General features: G+C 39.6%; 2 protein-coding genes across 2 annotated transcripts; one reads left to right on the top strand and one right to left on the bottom strand.

Moving 5' to 3' along the window:
* Positions 1–2,524: 2,524 nt before the first annotated feature.
* WDR5B (Transducin/WD40 repeat-like superfamily protein) lies at positions 2,525–9,513 on the top strand. Its single transcript, XM_077357505.1, has 2 exons — positions 2,525–3,275; positions 8,829–9,513. The coding sequence occupies exons 1-2, from the start codon at positions 2,613–2,615 to the stop codon at positions 9,120–9,122; spliced, it is 957 nt and encodes a 318-aa protein (XP_077213620.1). The 5' UTR covers positions 2,525–2,612; the 3' UTR covers positions 9,123–9,513.
* A 790-nt stretch (positions 9,514–10,303) lies between these two features.
* LOC143848539 (G-type lectin S-receptor-like serine/threonine-protein kinase LECRK4) lies at positions 10,304–14,212 on the bottom strand. The gene has a single exon (XM_077357494.1). The coding sequence runs from the start codon at positions 13,595–13,597 to the stop codon at positions 11,195–11,197; it is 2,403 nt and encodes an 800-aa protein (XP_077213609.1). The 5' UTR covers positions 13,598–14,212; the 3' UTR covers positions 10,304–11,194.
* Positions 14,213–16,054: the final 1,842 nt, after the last annotated feature.

The raw sequence follows: 16,054 nt of genomic DNA, 5'->3' as shown, positions 1-16,054 counted from the left end.
TTTTATTGGCTACGCTGAATGGTCTAAAGGTTATAAGTTTTACTGTCCTAATCATACTACTAAGTTTGTTAAAGGAAAGAGTGTTGTCTTTCTTGAGGATTGTGACAACAGTGAGAGCGAACCAACTCGACACTTAGTTTTCTAGGAAGTGCAGACTCCAGTTATTACATCTGCTCCTTTGGATCAAGTGGTCGGAATTCAAGACCCTCCACAGGACATGGTTATGGAAGACGAGCCAATTGGTGGTTTGCCACCCCAAGAAGATGTTATCATTAAAAATGCCAACCAGAATCCACATGAAGTGGAGGATGTACTGGTACTAAGGAGATCTTCAAGAATAAGGAGACAGACTATCTCTTCAGATTACATTGTGTATCTTCATAAAGTTGACCAAGAGTGTGTGAAAGATGGAGACCCTTTGATGTTTTCACAAGCAATGAGTGGTGAGGACTTTAATTTATGGCTTGAGGTCATGAAGGATGGATTAGAGTTTGTGGCTAGGAACCAATTATGGGATCTTGTTGAATTGCCTAAGGGAGCTAAAGGCATTGGCTGTAAGTGGGTCCATAAGATTAAAAGAGACTCTGCTGACAATATCGAAAGATATAAAGCAAGACTTGTTGCTAAATGATTCACTAAAAAATGGGCGTAGATTATCATGAGACTTTTTCACCTTTTTTACATATATTATGTCTTATATAAAGTGTATATACATCAGGGTTTGATAAGACATGACTGTCTATGATGGCAGATAAAGTTGGACCCGAATAAGCATTTGTGGGCTTATTCAATAAAGTTTTAAACCACACATAAAGTGTACATCAGTGTGGATCGGTGTATGTGATATATAGAAGATAACATTTTCAGTTGGAGGTGTATGCTACAATGATTCGTACATTTGAGACATACTATAAGGGTGTACAATAAAGATAAAGTTAAAGATATTTGGGATTGATGCTTTTCCAAAACAATGACCATAAAGTTAAAGATATTTGGGATTGATGTTTTTCCAAAACAATGACCATAAAGTTTCAAAATTAATATCTTAAGACTCTAGGTTACATTGTGAAAATATACCAATGTGGACCAAGTGGGAGAATGTTGGCGTTTTTATGGTGTGGCCCACATTGGTGGGACCCACTTTAAAGAGAACGTTGGTTTTCCTCTTCTACCTTGCATTCTAATCACAAAGGGAGTCTTAGGGATAAATCCCAAGTTTTTAAGAACTCTAAAACACATTAGCATTAGAGGTGTGGAAGGACACAAACTCTTGTGATCCAAAATCTATAAATATGGGTTGCGTTTGATGGGAATAACACTCATATGTATAGCTAAAGTTCCATCATGAAGAGGGTCCCTAATCTGAGAGGAAATTGTGCCTGCGATTCTATCGATCGAGCCTTAAGGTCTCTTAAAATTAGAAGAGCTCTCTTCTCTTGTTCGTGTGCAGCGGAGATCGTGTTCGTGTTTGTGGATCGTCAAAGCTAAGAGGGATTCATGATCTTTGATTCTAATCGTCATGGCTGGAGGTAAGTTCCGCATTAATTTTAAATTAAATAAAGTCTAACATAGAGATGTCTGTGTGACAGTGCATGCGTCCCTAAAACCTACGATCCTGGAAGATGATTCGACAAGCTAGGAGATCTCGTGTTGATAGGTTGGCGGTTGACTAAACTAGGTCCTTGTACGACAGAGATAGGATTTGGAGTAGATTCTGGCGACGTCAGCTTATGATGGTGTTGGGATGCCCGGGAGCTTCCTTGTGGAGGACGCTAGGTAGCTTGGTAAGCCAACCAGGAGAGGGGGCCAGGTTGGCACCACTCGGAGTCGGGCTCGTCCACGGGTACGATCAGATGGTTTTGCTACAACAGTGGTGCGATGTGTAATCATTGTAGCTGTGTTTGCCTTTTTCATCCCAACAATAAAGAAGCTGCAAAAACGCGTAAGACTTTTAAAGTATATATAAAAGGATTTCAATAAAAGAGAAAGGGATGTAAAACGTCTGAATTTTGATTCAAAAGTATGATTTAGGGTGACAAACTTAGAAGTGAAACAACCTCATTATCCAAACCATGCACCTGTTCGATCCTTCATGACCCGAAAGTCCACAATGGATGAGCCTAACCTTCCAATCTTGTGCCCTTCAAAGCCATGGTATCTGCATTTGACAATGGGAAAGCTTAAAACATGGTAGTGCCAATATCAATATCAGTAAGTTTTATATGGTGTAAGGCCTTACAACTATACGGTAGGCGTGCCACCCTTGATCCAACAGCAGCTCACTTTTAAAGAGGCTAATTTCTCCAACAATATCAGTAGCCTAAAATTTTTAGGGAAATATTATCCGTACTACTGTATTTTGATGATTACACTCCTCACTTTATTAAAAGAACGGTATAGCCCGCACCATAGGATGATCCAAACCGTCCATTAGATGGTTAGATGGTCCACAGCCTAAATAGGTTGTGTCCCGAAAATCATTTCCATAGGTTGATCCAAACCCTCCGGTATATATATGGTTATGATCAACCCTCTAACATTCTGTCCCTCTAAAAATTCATTTTCCTTTCGTTCTTTGAGAAAAAACATTGTCAGCTTAGGTTTTTTAGCGTATGGCGAGCGGGAGCGGGAGTCAACCACCCCCATCTCCGCCCTACAGACCCTACCGCCTGGCTCAAACCCTAACCGCCCATTCCCGAGCCGTATCATGCGTCAAATTCTCCAACGACGGAACTCTCTTAGCCTCCGCCTCTCTCGACAAAACCCTAATAATCTATTCCTCCCAAACCCTAAACCCAATCTCCCATCTAATCGGCCATTCCGAAGGAGTCTCTGACCTAGCCTGGTCCTCTGACTCCCACTACGTCTGTTCCGCATCGGACGACCGTACCCTCCGCATTTGGGACGCCCGAAAAGCCGATTGTGTCAAAACCCTCCGAGGCCACTCCGCCTTTGTTTTCTGTGTAAATTTCAACCCTCAATCCAATCTCATTGTGTCTGGATCCCTTGATGAGACTCTGCGTATTTGGGAGGTCAAGACGGGACGATGCATCCGGGCCGTCCACGCGCACTCTGATCCCGTCACTTCTGTTCATTTTATTCGGGATGGATCTATCATTGTGTCTGGCAGTCATGATGGGTCTTGTAAGATTTGGGACGCGGCCACTGGTGCTTGCCTTAAGACTCTTATTGATGATAAGTCCCCTGTTGTTTCTTTTGCTAAGTTTTCTCCCAATGGCAAGTTCATCCTTGTAGCCACCCTAGATGATACTCTGGTATGTTTTTTTTTTTTCTTTTTTCTTTCGCATTGAATGATTTTGTCTCTTATTTAATTATGCAGTTGTTACTCTGATTGATTGTTGAGTTGTTTGTTCTATTTATTTATTTATTTTTGCTTTGAATTCTTGGCGTTTGTTTGTTATGATCGAAGATTTCGCTAAATTCGGCAGTGAGAAGTGAGAACTAATTCTAAATATAGATGCTAATCTATGAACCCATTCATCGCTCTCTCCACCATGGAGATCATGAATGTAGGTTGCAGGGAAATCCGTCTCGCTCAAGAGTTTTCTTAATTGATCTCGATTTGATTAGAAATCCCATCAACAATTCTTATCTAGAAGCGCTATGATTTTCCAAAGACCCTAGATGTGATGTGACTCATCGAAGTATGTGGAAAAGAGAAAATTTTATGTAATGAAGAGAAAGGAAATATTGATTTCTTTTGTACCTGTAGGGATGTGGGAGGTTTATTAGGCTAAGTTAGCATTTAATATCTAAGTGGATGATATGGATGTTAGATGCTTTATTCCATGCTTGATTTTGGGAGACTTTTGTAGAAATTCTATGTGCTTTGGAAAGCCATTCACGTTTATATTTCAGTTTAGTATCTAAGTTCTCTTATAATGCATGATTGGCTAAAGTATCATTTAATATGTACATTGCACATTATTAGAAATTGTTGAATAACATCTAAGGGTAGTTTAGGTATTACTTGTAGTCTTAGGGGTATTGTAGTCATTGTACATTGGAGGCCCTATTTGGGCCTATATATACATCATTTACATGAGGAGCTCCCTAGTGGAGACTCTCCCATCATCTCTACTCCTCTTCTTCTTCCTCTCTTCTAACCCTAACTCCATTTCTAACAGAAATAACAATTATCATTCTGGTATTATTTCATTAAGGGTAATTCAGCTAATTAGCATTCGGTGGCATATAATTAAATTAGAATATCCATGTAGAATTAGCCGCCATCTCCTTTTTTGTCCCCTTCTCAATTAGTTACAATTAAATTATCCCGTGATAGCTTCTTCCTTGGAAGGGCTAGATCATTCCTATCACCCATGCACAAGGAGTATTTGATCACCTAAATAGATTAGCTATTGCTCCGCTAAATATGTCCAAAAGGGAGGGTTTGAATCCACCATCTGAGAACAGAAAGCTATTTTCTAGGAAAAGAATTTTGAACATGATGTATGACTAACCAAGGATTAACTCACTGTAGCCTGACTCAATTCTGCCCTAACCCTAGAGGTCCTTGCTCAGGGTATAGATATCGCCACTTCTAGAGAACTCTAGACCATAGTTACCAGAAACTTCCTAGTTAGATGGGAAGCTCGCTTCCCCGGAAACTCGCTTCAGAAGCTAAGTTCCTCTCACATCCCAAATTTAGGGGAAACGAATCCCAGTCGCTTCGTATGTTATTCTTCTTAATTAAGAGTACACTTCATGTTTTGGTGATATTTTTCTTAAAAGAATATTTTCTCCTTTTTATAATGCTGAATGAGCATTTTTTTTTAAAAGAATGCATTTTATTAAAATGTTTTAAATGTTATTAAAAGAATGTGTTTAAAACTTGAAAACTCATCTTAAGTTTCAATTGAAAATATTCTGGATCGTTTCCCAAAAACTCAACATACATATACATGACTTTATCATGTGAAACTATAAATTCCTAAAACTTGTACTCCTTATCCATTTTAGTCCTCCCCCTACCACTGCAATCCTACTCTTTCTATTTCAACGATTTTCCCTAATCTTGATGCGATGGCCTTTGATAAAAATGCCTGGGTCAAGGATTGTTTTCTCAGGGAGGAAGATAGTGTGTCTTGGCAAATCAATTTCAGAAGAAATTTCTTTGACTGGGAGATTGATAGCATGGCTCGCCCATTGAACCTTCTGGAATTGCGCTATATCAAAAGAATAGGCTTATCTTGCCAAAGTTTGGAACATACCGGTAGGGGTGGCCAACCGGTTCGGTTCTCGGTCCTTGGTTACTTTTTTTTCGGTTCTCGGTTCCCGGTTCCATGAACCGTAAGAACCGAACCGTAGTACATAGTAGGACCGAACCGAACCGGACTGAACATAATCGGTCCGGTCCGGTTCTCCGGTTCTAATGGCTAATTACTAATTACTAATTATAATTTATAAAAACTTTTAATTAAAGTTATAATATAAGTTACTTTCTTATTATAAGAATAGTATTAAATATTACTTATTAATATTATAAGTAATTTATATTAATAAGTATATGTATAATAGAAATATAAAAAATATTATATATATATATTCAAGAGTTCGGTTCTTCGGTTCCAAAACCGAACCAAGAACATTAGACCCGGAACCGAACCGAATAAGTTCGGTTCTTCATCAGTGGAACCGAACCGGACCCAAAGTATTTTTAAACAGTTCGGTTCCGGTTCGGTTCTTCGGGTCTGGTCTGGTTCTGGCCTTAAAGTTTGTGCTTTTGGGTGGGCAATGCTCCAAAACAAGATTTAGACGGTGGACTTTCCTCGGAAGCAAGAGATGCTAATAATTGACCATTTCCCTCTATGCATCCAATCAGGGGAGTCAGTGGATCACATTTTCATCCATTGTAGGTTTGTGCATGAGATATGGAGTCGCATTCTTAAGTGATTTGGTATTTAATGGGTTTTTTTGGCTCGCTCAATCGATCTTCTTGGCCATTGGTCTTTTGTCCCATGGAATAGTAGGGGGAGAACTCTACGGCGACTAGGGGGAGAACTCTACGGCGAGTAGTTTTGATGGCTCTATTATGGGTAATATGGAAGGAAAAAAATGACAGACTTTCAGAGGTCCAGCCAAAAAGAAAAAAAAAAAAACGATTCCCATAAATTTTTTATTTCCTTTCTTTAGAGATTTTTGCTTCCCACATTTTCTCCTTTTAAAATCCCTTGCTTCCTGCATCACTTCTCGCACTTGCTTCCCACTTTGACAACTGCGCTCTTCATGATTTATACTCACTAGTATGAGGCTCGAATCATCCAACTCCGGATGGAGCTTGAAAACAGTTACAAAGGGAATCTATCTATTCTAGAGTTTATGAACAATTCAAAAAAGAAAGAAAGAAAGAAGATAGTTTCCAAACGAACTTAATGGTAAAGGGAATCTAATCCCTTCAAGAGTTCCAGAGCACTTCTAAAAAAAGTTTTTGATCAAAATTAATGGTCATTTTGACCAATTTTCAAATTTCAACCTTACTTAAGCCCCTGGATGGGCGGGGAAAGGTTTGTTATACACTCATTGTTCTTGGAGACACATCTATTCTCCTACGAACAACATTTCTTGAATTTGCTGAATTGCATGTGCTTCTCGAGCATGATGGTATTTTTTTTCCTACAAAGGAACCTCTGTTGAGCGCATGCCTTAACCTTCACAACAAGAAAAGTTTGAGACATTGCATACTACTGGCTTCTCTGGCCATGGTCGTAGTTGTGGTTGTTGCTATTACCAGAATCAACAAAAAACAAGGTTACTTCCCAAATCAGCAGGCTCCGGGCTTATACGACTCTACTTCTCAACCTGGATAGTTCCAAGGTCATGCTACATAGGGTTGCACTCATGGGTTGCTGCCCATTCATCCCACACCTGTTTAGTAGCAAAATGCTTCCTCCTATTCTCTTGTACTAGGCTTCACGTTGTCACGCTCCATCCACCATCCTAAACACACTAATATCTGTACCAACTCTATGACGTACTGCACATCACACATTTGTGATAATTCATTTGGCAACTCTTTGTCATAGTCACAAATATCTCCGAATTTTTGGATATTTTCTGATTTTTGATACAACAACATAATCCCGATATTTTCCCAAGATTTTGAAAAATCGTCTAGATATCTTTGTACTTTATTTTTTACCATGAAAATATTAAATTCATGATATTATTTTTTTAAAATTTTGTTCTTAAATTTAATTTTTATACATTTTAAATATTTTATTTTTTCAGTTTTTTCCTTCTATAGACCTGAAATTAACAAATTTTAAATATCCTGAGGTACATCCTTCATGAGAAATTCCTTAGACCACTATTTGTGACACTGTTCTTCGGGGATCACATTGGCGAAGTGGGACCATAGTTCACTAATTTTTAGAGGCACACCCGACTGTTGTCCCTTATTAAATCCTTTTACTTGCTTGGCTATGGAGGCAAAATTCAGCTCATTCTCCTTAGGGTCCGTTTAGATGTATGTAGAGAACCAGCGTAGGTAGATTGCACGGAGGAGATTTTGTAAAAGGGAGATTTCGGCGAAATTTCTCTGAAATCTTGTAAAAAACCGATTTCAGGTAAGGCCGAAATATTTCGGTTTCGGCCTAAATTTAAAACTATGTTTCACACAAGTTCTTGATTTCGCACGAAGAAAGCAAAGATTCACTCCCTACATTTGAGAAGGCACCATGTGCTTTTTTTCATTCATTGAAAAATACCGTACATAGAACTCTCTTTTTTTTGAAAGATTACATAGAACTCTCTTTTAAGAGAAGAGTTGAGATGGATATAACTATAACCACACTGGTGCTATCCTTTAGTGAGAATTGGACGCCTGACACTCTTACCACATTAATACACTTACCCTCTTTTAAGAGAAAATGAGAGATTAGTTACATAAGGGCGTGGGTGCTTTCCCTTAATGAGAGTTGGACGTATGACATTCTTACCACATTATATTGCATAATTATAAGGTTACATAGACACCATAAAATTAAAATAAAAAAAAAGGTTACTTGAATAACACTAGACACATATTGGTCAAAAAAAAATATCGCACCCACAATATTCTTAGTGAAGGCCTAGCACTAGACATAAAACGATCTGGTAATCTCTAGAACCCCAGACAACATCCTAGTCCAATAACTAGAACATGATCTCCATTGGCTACATGGCTGAGACATCGGGTCACGTGAGCAAAACGGGATCCTGCCTGGATCCGGGGTCTGGATGGGGCAGAACTGGATCTACGTTGTGTAGCCTAGATCTATTTTAAATAAAGCTAGGGATGTCATCATCTAACCATGCAGAAGTGAGAGATGGAGGATGGCATCTCTGCTTACACCGATACACCCTAAACTTTGGATGGATGTCCTCACCTAATGTTCCTTATAACACAATAATGTACATGGTTTGCCCCACAAGGCATAGAAACATCCTGCAGCGCAAAATTATACCCCACCTGCGTGTGTTCAGGTTTGATAGGTCATGTGGTAAATTGCTAGACAAACCCGCCGCCAGATGGGCCCACTTGATCGTACATGTGAATTCGTTTATGCTCACTGATTAGCTAGAAAAGTAGAAATACTAGTATCTTAATTAGGGCTGGGGCCCAAAAATGTTATTGTTTGCATGGCTGCAGTGCTGCTGATTCAACTATTCTCATCATCTCATAAAGACAAGTGACTTCACTCTGCATTTTCAATTTTCACATACCCATGGTTCATGGTCTATAACATGCATCTCATTTTTATATTTTTCCATTTTATTTTTTATTGCTTTAGCCCTGAAGTCATCCCTATTTTATCTCTGTGTAGAAACTGTGGAACTACTCAACAGGGAAGTTCTTGAAAATTTACACTGGTCATGTCAACAGAGTATACTGCATAACATCCACATTTTCAGTTACGAATGGTAAGTACATTGTTAGTGGGTCAGAAGATCACTGCATCTACTTATGGGATCTCCAAGGGAAAAATATGGTTCAAAAATTGGAAGGCCACACCGATACTGTCATCTCTGTATCCTGCCACCCTGTTGAGAACAAAATTGCTTCTGCTGGCCTGGATAATGATAGGACGGTGAGGATTTGGGTTCAAGATACTGCATGAAACTTAAACAGCCATAACGATTTTGATGAGAAAACTTATAATGGGCTAGTTCCTTCCAGAGTTGTAAATCTGAAGTTTTAGTTTTTTGTAATTCATTCCATCACATGTGTGTTCCCTTGCTGTTTTGTGGTCATTTATAGATCATTCATCTTTTCTTATTTATTTGCTTGACAAGATGCTTTTATGCTCCTAGCTCCAACATATCATTTTAATGTATAAAGAACTAATTGTATCACAATATTGGGCTAGTGAGGAACTTATACACCTAGAAGCTGAAAAACATTCAATCTTAGAATGCTGGCCCTATATCTGTGGTGGGATGCCAATTTTGGATGTTCCAACATTCAACATTATGTTTTTAATGGACTGCAGATGGTTTTAGTTGGGAGCCCTTCTATCATAAACCAAAAACATGCGGCTTCACATGCCATGCATACCATTATTAAGTGTTTAGTGCTGCTGTGCTGTTAGATTTGCTTGGGCTACTGGAGACTCGAGAGGACTGTGGAAGCTGCACTCTTATATTGCGGAAATCAGTGATATGATTAGTGTTATTCAACTGGAAATTCAGCATTGAAGGAGATCGGCAAATGAAATGGCGGAAGGCCTGGTCAAGCCCCTGGGCTCTTATTTTTTCTTTCTTCATCCATTGTATGCTTTTATAGCGCATCTAGAGCAAATGCATAATGTGGACCACGAAGATGAATGGTGTAGATCTCACACATGCCAAATGTACTGAATTAAAGCACCCACTAGTGGAAGAAAAAAAATGTGATCAGTGCTATTTCTGTTGCAGCTGATCCCACTCTGGCTAGAAGATCTGAGCTCCTGGCCTTGAACAAGATCCAAGCTCTAGTTCGTTGCAAAATGTTTGACGACCATTTTTAGAAACGGGAAATGATATTCCACCCCTTCTATCCTTTCCACCCCGTTTCTTAAAAATGATTTAATTTTCAGCCCTTTTGTTTGGCTTTTCAGTAGCAATTCAATTTATCACGATAAGATAATATTTATAATTCAATTCTAAGTTATAAAAGTTACTAAACTTATTGATGTAAGTGATGCGAAAAATATGCCAAATTTTAAAAAATTTGCAATAAATAATTGTTACTGTTTACATATAAAAGTTTGTTTTTTAAAACGTTTCTTATTTTCTTTGCATTGTCGTTTGATTCAGATCATAAATAATATAATAGCCTGTTATAAGATCTAAAGTGACTTGTTTATCAAAAGCTATATTTCTGGGTTACAAACCGCCCCAGAATAAGTACACAAATAAATCTTAAAACGATCGTCCAGATGAGTGATGAGTAGGGGTGTAAATGGATATTCGGAAATTCGATTACCGTCCGCATCCGAATCCGTTTAAAGTGAATATTATTCGAATCCGTTTCAAGCGGATATTATCCGAATCCGTTTATGAGATATCCGGCTCTTAGCGGATGCGAATCTGGTAAATGGTATATCCGATCCGTTTAACATCCGAATCCGAGAAGCAAATCCTTTTTATTTATTATTAATAATATCATTAATATTTATTTTAGTAATGACACAAATCTTTTGTTTTTATAAGAAAAGTGAATATTCTTTTTAGAAAAATAAAAATAAAAACAAAAATAACCCAAACCCATTCCATCAAAATAACCCAAACCCATTCCATCATATACAAAAAAAAAGGAAAAACCCAAAGACCACTACCAACACTATCATCCATCCCCATCGCCTCCATCTCTCTCTCTGCCTTTGTTTTAAAAGAAAGAAGAGGATCTCATATATTTTAGGGTTTGAGAGTTAATTTTGTGAAGAGAATGTAAAGGTTTAGTTTTAGGGTTTGGAAAATTCATTCGAGTAAGTAGGAGAAAAAAGATAAAGTGCTGCAATAAAATGTTTGAATTTACCGGATAAACGGATACGGATAATATCCGAATTCGAACAATATCCGACGGATACGAATTCGGTAATAGATATTAAATATCGGTCGAATCAGAATCCGAATCCGAATTCGGATAGTATATACTGTAATCGAATTCGGATATAGCCATATCCGCTCCGAATTCGATCCGTTTACACCCCTAGTGATGAGACATGCCAACTTCGGACTTTCCTTCTAACATCTTCTTCACCCATAAGAGAGGAGGCATTCCAACTTCGGATGTTCCTTCTAACATCTGCATCACCCTTTTCATGGATGGTCGGAGAGTAGGGTCAGGGTTAGCACACCATAATCCTACACTGGCCATTCTCTCAAACCTTTTGAAATCATCCAATGCTTCCTTATCATCCCCCACCACCCTCTCTAGCTCTCCGGCCCTCATACAACTCAGAACCCAATCTGTTATAAACAGGTCTTCATCATCGGTCTCTTCTTCCACGCGGTCCAACGCTATGTGCCTCCTGCAGCAAATTATCTCAAGCAACATGATCCCAAAGCTGTAAATGTCCACTTTTGCTGTTACTGGGGCATTCCTTAGCCATTCTGGCGCCATGTACCCCATTGTCCCTCGAACGTTGGTGCTGGTTCGAGTCTGGTCTTTCATCAGGAGCTTTGCCAAGCCAAAATCTGCAATCTTAGCAGTGTAATAATCATCAAGTAGGACATTCTGAGGCTTTATGTCACAGTGGATGATCTGGGTCTCACATTCTTCATGTAAGTACAACAGGCCTCTAGCAACGCCAAACGCTACTTCTGCTCTATGGCCCCAGCTGGGTCTTTCATCTTTTGTGAAGAGGAAGCTCGATAAAGAGCCATTTTTCATCAACTCATAAACCAAAAGCCTATGACTGCCCTCCTTGCAGAAACCCAACAATTGAACCAGATTCTTGTGATGGGTCCGACCAATTACCCTCAGCTCTGTCATGAATTCTTTCTCTCCTTGTTCCATCACCTTCTCTAGTTGCTTAACGGCAATTCCGATTGGTTTTCCGTATGACATTAGAATTCCGCTGTAAACCGTCCCGAAACCTCCTCGTCCTAGTTTCTGGGTAAACCCATCTGTTGCTTCATGCAATTCTTGAAATGTAAATGCCCTCAAGTTAACCTCCACCATGGCATTAGGGGAGGGTTTCATTGATCTTCGTCTCTGAGCAACAACATAATAGTGGATAGTGAGGGCTGCAAACAGAAAAATAAGAATGCTGGTTGTTATTAGCCCTGCTCCTAGAGCCCGAGAACGATGCTCCTTCCTGTTACCGTCACTTGAACCCGTACCGTCACTAACTGGCACCTTTATGAAAGTTAATCGTCCACTTGCAATACTTCCCTGCCTTCCATTCAGCAGAGGCATCCTCTTCTTCCTACACATTCCAAATTCTAAGACTGCAGCCATGCAGAAACAATCCTCCATGACTGCCTTCTCACAACTATCTGCATCTGAATTATTTAATCGCTCGAGATCTGCAAACCCTTTGTTTGGAAAATCAGCATCATTCATTCGAAGTACTACAAAATTCGTTCTTGAGTCACTCTCTTGGCAACTTTCTAGCACAAAGTCAGGGTAGCATCCTTTGAAAGGGTTGGTTGGATCTAACTGAGAGAACCCCTGTGGGCAACGGCAGCTCGCTTTCTGATTCCCATCCAAAACACAGTAGCTGTACTCTCCACAAAGACCATTAGTAGTGCAAGGATCTTCAAATGCACGCCACACCATGGACCAGTGCCCTGCACTCTTTCCGTTGCCTTTCCAGTAAGTGTATTGCTGGAAATTGCCACCATCGTCGATCGTTGCTCTGTGGTAGTAATCTCCCAGAGGTTTAGATAGTTTTGCAGCATCTGTTAGGGGGAGGGAAATACCTGTCGTGTTGAAGACATACATGAGCATGGTGCTCCGGTTGAAAACCAGAGTACTGTTCTCTGTGTGAGTTTCACTACTGTACCAGTAAGCTGGATCCGCGTATTGGTCGTTGAGAAGAAGATTACCATCATACTGCATGAGCAGCTCAAATTGTCCAGTCGAATAGTTAGTAGTTCCATTAACATTGGAGATAAGTTTTTTATCTCTCTTTAGAGTTTGGCCTGGTAACATAGTGTCTGTTGGGGAATCAAAGCTTTGCCATACAACAGTAGAACCGGAGTTCCTCAACACAAAATTGCCATCATCTTGCATGGAGGCTGAATCTGCAGAGGTGCCATTATATATCCAAAAATTATTAGTCCCTTGAGGGTCTGTGATAACAAGCATACCTCCGAGAGTTAGCTTGATCTTCGATCCAATTCGCACTGGTCGGTCTCTATTTGCTGACCAGACTAGTGTTTTCTCTGGGATTTTGTGGAACCAGATGCCGGCGAGGAAGAGATCTTCTGTGAGATTGTAGAACCCGAATGCGAAATCCTCAGAAGGAGAGAGCCAATAGGAAGTGTTTCCAGCAAGGAGGGTGGAACCCAAGATTATGTTTGTTGCTTGAGTCTGTGCATGAGGGGCATAGAAAGAAATAGCTAGTAATAGTTGTAACAGCATAAATTTAGGGAGTACAGCCATAAACTGATGCCAAAATGAGAGGGAGGGTATCAGATAAAATTGATGGCAATGCAAAACTGCCCCTCTCTAAAGATACTGTAATGGCAGGGGCAAATGGGCAGTTTCCAAGTCATTTGGCTAGTGTTTGGCCGAGTCAAGAAAATGAATACTGAAATGACATGTGAAATGAGATAGTGCTTCCTTGTTCTGAAAATGGAGGTTGAATCATGACTTTCATTGCTGGCCGCCATAATAGTTAGAAATGTTGAATACATCGGAAATGGTCAGGAAGAAGAGGAGCTGTTAGGGATAGAAAGGGACAAAGGGAAGATGAAGTCAATAAGCCTGAAGATGCTGAAAACCAAGATGAATTTGACGAAGTCTCCATTTGCTATTCTTTTGTTGATCCATTTTTGTTGATTTCACAAGCCTTGAAAGTCCCGCTTATGTTGAATTCGGAACACATGGCTCCTTATCCAGAATGGATGGAACATGTCCCATATCCCCCTGAATACCAAATCCCTCACTTTTTCCGGTTTCATGCCGGAGATGACGCATTGGCTGGCTTATTTGGTATATTTTCAACAAGAGTGTGGGGTAAGAGCTGCTGTCGCCATTGACTAAAATGGGCAGCCTGTGGAGTTGAGTCTCTTTCTTGGTTTCTTCTGCCTTTGAATTTCAAAGCAATGATGCATCGATGACAGCAGGTAAGAGGTATTTTGGATGTGAATATGTGATCAGAAACTAAACACCAACCACATATAACATGAAACAGAGAATGGGACCATCTTTTAATCTAGGGGTTTTTGCAAAAAGAAGTCCTCTACTTTGCTTTATTTGCAAAAACAGTCTTTTAGTTTCACAAATTGCAAATAGAGGCACCACCTTTGAGTGAATTTTGCAAATCAGGTCGTGTCATCAATTTGTGACCAAAATGCCCATGATTTTTTTAATCGTAAAAGACCAAAATTTCCTTTTATATAAAAAGATGAAAATTACCTAACAAAAGGACCAAAATACCCATGAAGGTCAGTGATATGATTTGATAGGTGGGTCCCACTAACCCAATTCAAATCCATGCATCAAGTGATGCCCACCATTCTGCCTTATGCTTTGATGCGGTAGGTTCCACGGTAGAGCCATTTATATGGTGGACCCCACAACTTTACATGTCATGTTTTGTTTTGATGGGGTGGGCCTACTTTTTGACACCCATGCATAAGACTGCTAGTATATGTAAAAATGATATTCCCACACTCTTGATCCAAAATTGATCTTTGACTGTCAGATGTATTTTGGTCTTTTTAATCTTAGGCTTTTTAACGTACAAGGAGATTTTGGTCTTTTCAACGAGTCAACAAAAATCTAACATGGGTATTTGGGTCAAAAATTGCTGGCATGACCTGATTTGCAAAATTTGCTCAAACATGATGACTCTGTGCAAATTCTCAAAGTAGAAGACTCTTTTTGCAAATAAAGCAAAGTGCAAGACTTCTTTTGCAAAAAACCCTTCAATCTGTCAGAAACTGTTTGGCTAATTCAGTAAAACTGTCTCAAGACTTTGAAATATGCTTTATAATAGAGTAACAGAGACTGTTGGAAATTCTGGGTTCCGTAGATATGATGATCTTTTAAGCAAAATACTGTCTTGAGCAATGATAGATACAAGGGAGCCTTTGCATAAAGAGCGAGGAGCCAATCACGTGCCCTTTTGCAGCTATTTATGCAAGGGCTCCCTTGTACCTATCATTCCTCGACTGTCTTTTATTAAAACCAAAACGTGTTATTTGACCGTATTTTAGTCCATTTTTGTTAAACCAATACCGTATGAAACCCAAATTTTCTTCCCATTTTTTTTTTCCTGTATCACGTTTTGCTATGATGGAGCCCATCACTTACATTGATACAGATCTAGCACAATAGATAACAAATGAAGGGCCCGGGTGAAAAGTTCTTAATCCTCCTATTGTAGGGAATAGTAACTGGGACTGTTCTGCCAGGGGATAAAAATCCTTGGATAAGCTTTTATTAGGATAGGCAGCCCTGGATAATTTTATCTTGAACAAACCCTTGGGATAATTGGCTACTCTACTTGTATAGTCTACCCGATCCATTCAGATTGTCTCAAAGTGAACAAGCTTATCCCGGGATAACATATAAACAGGCTTGCTATCTCGTCGATATAAAAAAGTAATGTTACAAAAGACCACCTAGGGCTGCAACGGAGTCGGGTTTTTCAAAACCCTAGCCCAACCCTGGATCCCATTATCTCGGCTCTAACCCGCCTTGACCCTGAGTCAGGGCCGAGAAACCTCAACCCATGGCCCGCGCTACAGGGCTCAGTGCTGGCCCTGGCTAGCCCTGATTGGGCAGGGCCGGGCCGGCCCTAATTGACCTTAGTGCAAATACCTGTTAAGAGTGCCAAAAATAAAGCAACCACTTATCATATAGAACAAAATGATCAATAAACTGAGAAAG

Source organism: Tasmannia lanceolata, unplaced genomic scaffold (assembly GCF_043159265.1).
Source record: "Tasmannia lanceolata isolate RefF3 unplaced genomic scaffold, GAP_Taslan_0.1 ptg000003l, whole genome shotgun sequence".
Lineage (NCBI taxonomy): Eukaryota > Viridiplantae > Streptophyta > Magnoliopsida > Canellales > Winteraceae > Tasmannia > Tasmannia lanceolata.
Note: the sequence above shows the minus strand (reverse complement) of the source record. Positions and strands in the feature narration are given on the sequence as shown.

Bases quoted from the DNA above. Each gene is read 5' to 3' on its own strand.
- WDR5B (XM_077357505.1), top strand. From the start codon at position 2,613: ATGGCGAGCGGGAGCGGGAGTCAACCACCCCCATCTCCGCCCTACAGA. The intron at 3,276-8,828 runs GTATGTTTTTTT...ATCTCTGTGTAG, and splicing joins CCACCCTAGATGATACTCTG to AAACTGTGGAACTACTCAAC.
- LOC143848539 (XM_077357494.1), bottom strand. From the start codon at position 13,597: ATGGCTGTACTCCCTAAATTTATGCTGTTACAACTATTACTAGCTATT.